This window comes from Monopterus albus, unplaced genomic scaffold, assembly GCF_001952655.1.
Source record: "Monopterus albus unplaced genomic scaffold, M_albus_1.0 scaffold62.1, whole genome shotgun sequence".
NCBI lineage: Eukaryota > Metazoa > Chordata > Actinopteri > Synbranchiformes > Synbranchidae > Monopterus > Monopterus albus.
Genome location: NW_018127942.1, coordinates 253519 through 260013, shown reverse-complemented (window position 1 = coordinate 260013; position 6495 = coordinate 253519). Strand labels below are relative to the sequence as shown.

General features: G+C 39.6%; 1 protein-coding gene across 1 annotated transcript in view; it reads right to left on the bottom strand.

The window, feature by feature from the left end:
- LOC109962176 (moronecidin-like) overlaps nucleotides 1-4083 on the bottom strand; it is an 11394-nt gene extending 7311 nt beyond the window's left edge. Inside the window, exons 1-3 of the mRNA XM_020603651.1 lie at nucleotides 4044-4083; nucleotides 3075-3272; nucleotides 2827-2841 (exon numbers count right to left, since the gene is read on the bottom strand). Coding sequence (XP_020459307.1) covers nucleotides 2827-2841; nucleotides 3075-3271 — 212 coding nt within the window. The 5' untranslated portion in view covers nucleotide 3272; nucleotides 4044-4083. The remainder of the gene's footprint in view (nucleotides 1-2826; nucleotides 2842-3074; nucleotides 3273-4043) is intronic.
- Nucleotides 4084-6495: the final 2412 nt, after the last annotated feature.

The window sequence follows — 6495 nt, the reverse complement described above, 5'->3', positions numbered from 1 at the left end:
AGAGCTTCGCCTTACAGCTCAGCTCCTTCTTCACCACGACGGACCGGTACATCGACCGCATTACTGCAGAAGCTGCACCGATCCGCCTGTCAATCTCCCGTTCCATCCTTCCCTCACTTGTGAACAAGACCCCAAGATACTTGAACTCCTCCACTTGAGGCAGGAACTCTCCACCAACCTGAAAAGAACAAGCCACCCTCTTCCGACTGAGAACCATGGCCTCAGACTTGGAGATGCTGATTCTCATCTCAGCTGCTTCACACTTGGCTGCAAACCGCCCCAGTGCACACTGGAGGTCCTGGTTTGATGGAACCAACAGGACAACGTCGTCTGCAAAAAGCAGACTGAAACTAAAAAAATGAAAGTGAAATTGATACAGGTGAGAACTAATCCCCTTTTCCATCTTCCTCACCTTCTTTAACTCTTCTGTCTTTCATGTAGCCTCATAATCTTAGTTCCAAAGCCTTCTTCACTCTCCCTGTCTCTTTTAGCACCCCCCATTTCTCCCTTTTGTCTGAGGTTAAATGACCCCGCTCAGTACATGAGCATCACCAGGTGATGATGAGGTAACTTTTAATCTCTCTCACACACATCCTGTTTGTGTCTGTCTCCCTCTGTCTACCTCATGCTCCATCACACTCCCCATCTGTCTGTGTGTGACTGTGCATACATGTGCAGTGGACTCAAATGTCAAAGTAACTAACAGAAGAGGTTTCAATTATAAGCCACACTTCACACCACTACTTTCTCCCTCAGAGAAAAATTTATATTTGTGACAATGACATTAACCATTCTTCCTTCCCCTCCTTTCACCGTGTTCTCCCTCTCCTCTTCAAAGAGATTCTGGTCTCAGCAGATCTCAGCAAAGTGCTTGTGAAAAAATAAATATTGTGGTCTTTGTTGGAGCTCATCATCCACTCGTCTCCAGGCAGCGGTACGCGAGTGTGGTTGTGCCGCTGGACTGTTGGTTCAACTTCCTGATGTCACTAAGTGCCATCTTTATTGTTCATTGCCCCCCACAGTCTCTGACTGACATACACACACGTTCATGCAAAACTTTGCTCTAATGCAGCTATCACCGTCATGTTGCCACTTTAATAAACTTTAACCAAGACTAAAAGCCTTGTACCACACAGGTGACCCTGTGAGGCTCAAATGCTCTTTACATACCAGGAAACTAAACTGTTGGAAGGATGGAAAATCACCTTCACACGTTTTAGATCCATACCACTAGTAGTAAGTCTGGCCACAGGATGCTGTGAGAGGGAAGACCATTTCTGCCCTCTGTGCATTGGACAAGAATACTCTTCTTGCTGAGTGTTTTTATATTCTGGAGCTGAATACTCTTACTCATCTCTGTTCACCAGTGCGATCAAGAGGAAACATGGAGACCAGCAAGAGAACCAAGACCAGCTGGACCAGCAATTCTTTAACCAAGAGCGGGCTGCTTTACACTAGACACCCTTCCGTCTGTAATGTCCATATGACAGGGCGACCCAATGGGCTGATGCCACTTGAAAACCTTTCTGCATTTGGCTTTGTTTGAACTGATGTGGAATAAATGACTTGCATTGAAATAAACTTGCATTGTAACACATCAAAAATCTTTCCCTGTCTTATTTAAAGAAAAAAAACATTCTGAAGAAATGAGAATGAAGTCTTTAGTCACACACTAATGAAATCACAGAGTTTGTAATGGCCTCTATCCCAAGTTAGTAACCAGATAGATTCAGTAAATACACGTTTTCTTTGACCTATGATATCAAGAAAGTAAAACTAATCTTTGTCCAGAACCCAAACAAGTATCTTAAACCTACTGTCTCTAACTAACTTAGCCATCAAAGGACAAATGTTATAAACATTACAAGTGCTTCAAACTGATTAGCTCCACTAGTCAGAGTGACACAGTTTTTGGCTTTATGAAGTCAGGAACATGGACAGCAGAGCTCCCTGTGTATATTTTCATTATTATATAAAAGAGAGACAGATGGAATGCAGAATTTCTATTAAATACATTTTGTGGCTCAGCAGAAAAACTACCACCTAGGATTAAGAAAAAGTAAAATTTTAAGACATATGGAATTGGATATCAAGCTAGAGTAAACACACGCAGAAAGACCAAATGTATGGATTCATCCTGATTCAGTTCAGTCACCCCCAACTAATTATGGAATCAGGCTGATTCAGTTGTCATTTGATGGGCAGTGTGAGCAAGGTCCTGGTGCCCGATTAATCACCCAAACAAATAACGATTGGCCTCCCAACCAACTGGATGGACGAGAACAGCAGGAGATTACCACTGTTCTTCAGCTGTACAAGGTAAGTAAGTAAGTAAGCTAAAATTAACACTTTTCTTTTTGTTACTGTTGACAACTTTGAGGATGCGGCCATCTTGTTTCAACAGGACTTTATTAGAATTGATAATGGACACACTTGCTCAGGGTTCTGTGTAAATGTTCCTTGTGAGCTCACATTGTGCCCATTTGAGCAAACATACGGTTTGAGCATTGAAGTTGCAGACTCAGGACTTATAGGAAGGACGATTAAAACGTATAGTGAGTTAACACATCATACATGATCAGTAAGAATCACAGTAAAACGTATAGTGAGTTAACACATCATTCATGATCAGTAAGAGTCACACAATGTCGGCCCAGCATAAGTGGTTAATTTATTTAATGTAAATGAATTTAGATTAGACTTTGTTTGAATTTGACACTTTCAATAAATCCCCTTTATGCAATAATTTATAGGCTTAAGACTACATTCTACTTCTTCTATGATAGGGATTGGTCAGAAGTGCTTACCGGGCCCTCTCCATCCTACGGTTGTTTCTGTGTACTAAACAAACAAAGAGATGAAAATGACCATGCATGACAAAATAACTGTATTATATTACATTTCTAATCAGTCAATATTTTGATGGTAGTAAAATTAGGACATTACTAGTGCTGTTTGTACTTAGGGTACTTTTTAACAAATATAGCCAAGTGGAGTGTCTGTGTAGTCGAGTAGTCTGAGGTGAAAATCTATACAGCACATGCATGTTTTATAATAATGTGTTGATGACAGACTAAAGTAGCTTGTTTGCATAAATAGGAGGTTGACGCAGAGTGTACAGTACATTCAGTTGTGATTTACCTCTCCATCCTGCCCTGGCACCACGAAACAGAGCCTTGGCACCTCTCCACAGGTGTCTGAAAATACAGTCCCCTGGTTCAGCCATGAGGACGACCAGTGACAGCACAAGGAAGATCATAACACACTTCATCCTGGAAAAACAAGAACAACTGCCAATTCTCATCACATATCCTAAGTTTTGATTAAAGTAAAATGAAGATGGGGTGGGGGGGACACTTGCTGAACTTGTCACAAATTACCATCAGGCACGCCTACAGAAACGTGACAGTTAAATTATTAAACACAAATTAACAAATATCTAATGCTTCCAGTTCTCAGATGTGACAATGCACTGCTCGTCTTGGTCTTATATGTTATTAAGATCTGCTGCCTTTACAGGTTGTTACGCACATGTGATCTGAGAGGGAGTGTAGAAGAAAGTTTACAGCAACTGAACTTTAGTTTAATTTAACATTTAATTAGCAAACAAATTTCAGAACTGCAGTCACGTGTCCTGCCAGCCAAATCGTCCTTTATTTAATTCTGTAATTGAAGCATGGTTTGACCTGAAAGCCTGTAAAAAGTGAGCAATGCGATTTATAAACAATGTCTTCCTCCTCAGACATCTTCTTAACTCCGAGGTCTCAGATAAATAATAATATTTACATCTGCTTTTTCCTGACATGAAATTTTAGCTGCAGTTCATTCTGCCTCGGCGGTGGTACATCAGGCGCTGAGAGTTTTTTGCATCCCTGAACGCTTTAAAATACGTTTCATGAAACCAGCTGCGCGAATTCTTGCGGTGCCCCTTTTTTCTTTTTCTCCGGCGCAAAACCCCACTGCAAGTCCTTATTAAATAGTTTAGTGCCAGAAATTCAGCCGCAAACTCTGAGTAAATATCCCCCAAGGTATTTACTTTTTACCTGTCCACAGATTGATAATCAGAGCGTTGTGCTTGCTTCAGCAGATGAGGCACAAGTGAGTTTCTTAGTGTCGGTGTGGCACTTAAAACCAATGTAATTACTACATTTTCTCACAACCAGGAAGTGTCAGTTCAGTTTCTAACCTCAGAAGAACAAGTTGGTAAACTTGTGGGATAGTGGTTAGAGAGTTCAACTTTCATCTGTGAGGAGAGCAAAATGTAATGTCATCTAGATTTAGATGCAGTGATGAAGATGCTAACGTGTATGTCATATGCAAAGCTTAAAAAGAGTCATTTTTTATCATCTCCATAACCTGTACACAGCAGCTACAGCTATTTGGCAGCACTACATTTGGTGCTACAGCTATTTGGCAGCACTACATTTAGTTTTGTAAAGGTCACTTTGTATGTGTGACTTGTTTTAATAATCTTTACAATCATTTGGCATTTGTGGAGAATATTAGGGTCACAGGAAGGGCGTTGCTTTGAAGAATGCTTAAGATAACCAATCCCTGGAGGTCTGTTGTTAAATTGCCCAGAAGAATGTTTTAATGGTGGCTTTAGTGCTGCAGGGGCTACGGGAAGCTACAATGATGGTGTTTTATTGCCTGACACATTGTCTGGTGTAACAACCAAGCATTGTGACTAACACTTGTCTGACATCTGTCTTTCTCTTTGTTTCTCTTTGATGTCTTTTTGAGGATGGGTCCTTTGTTTTCCTTCAGTACAAGTAGAAGGGTTTGACAGATAAAAATACTGACTTGCTATAGTGTTTGTCTCCTTGTCGCCATGCATTAGAGAGAGATAGTTCATCATGCTGAGTTTCTCCCCTTAAATTCTTCTGAGACCTACATTAGCAACAATCAAATATAGAGGAAGATTTTCCAGGACACATTTGGCATGTTTAAGACATTTATCTCATCTACAGACATATCTGGAGCTCATTTTGCTCTGTTTTTTGCTCAAAGACACTTGGACATGTGGACAAGAAGAGCCGGAGTTAGTTTAGTTGTGATACACCTTTTAATCCACCAAACTTTGATGCCTCCAGATTCACACTCCCCAGGTTCAGCTATGAGGGTAGCTAGTGTCAACACAAGAAACAGAGATGTACACTTCCTCCTGAAAACAAGAACAGGGAGGCCGCAGAATCAGACATCACTTTGGTCACTTCAGTTCATCCAGGTTTAAAACAGCTGTACAAGTCATAAATTAAATATTAAATGTCAGAACATATACTGAAGACTTTAAGGCATTAAGTGAAGTACAAGGGAATTGAAATATTTACTTTTTACTTTTAAGAAACAGCATAGCCTAAATTTGATGGTATATTTTAGAATTTGTATTTTTTTGTATGTTAATGTTCAATCTATAGCAGCCTCCCTGAAAAACTTGCATATTGTTTATAATGTTGATAATGTTCCTTGAAATTACTAGCCTACGTTTTGATTTACAGTAACGTCTTTGTATACAGTACATGAAGTTGTCGAGTTGAACAGCAACTAATGCACCTTACGATACGCAGCACTTATCAGAAATGAACATTAATGACACACACTTTTGACATTTTATAGCTACTATTACTCATGGCTTCAAAATTTCACCATTAGATCTTGTGCCCCATAATTGTGTTCACATGCTTTCAGTGGAGGTGCATGATGTTTACAGAAGAGGAAGAAATGTTGTGTACATCGGCAAACTGTTGTGAAACCACTGTGACTAAGGCATTTTAGAAAACCAGCAGGGGGAAACGGCCAACATCCTCATCCCGAAATCGTGTAACACAGTAACATATTGCATGCTGAAATTAAATTTAACAACAAACATTCAGTCATTTGAGCTAATGAGATTTTTTTAGGATCGTTAATTTTATTTGCTAAACTGTTAGCGGCTGGGTTACTGCCAGTTTCAGTCTTTGCTAGTTAGCTGGGTTGCACCTTTTTCTGCACCCATTTGCTCCAAATGGACTCCACTAAAAAGAAACAGGAAAGAAAGACAAAGTGAAAAATATTCTTTTATATTAGTAGCTTGTTTGCATTTATATTGAGCCCAATCACCCTGGAGTACAATCTGCTCCAATAAACAAGAACACATTCATGATGAATTATTAGCAAACAGCTGAAGGGATCCAGCTGTTGAGCATGAATTTACTGTTGTTCACTTGAATTAAATACAGATGGTTTCTGCAGAGGGTTTGGCCAAACATTTCTTTTATATGGCTGTTACTCTGTAATAGTTCTTTCTTCATGTTCCCTCCACTACAGTCTAAATGCCATTCCTTTTATTTTCTTCTCGTTTGTTGCAGTAACAGTTTTACAGAAGTTATTATATTTCTCCGTTTCTTGTTTGTCTATGCATTTCCATGTGAAACGGTGTGAATGTACCTGTAATGAAGTGCGCTTTACAAATAAAAATTGCTTTGTTTTAATTTGAGATAAATTGGAAATTGCTTT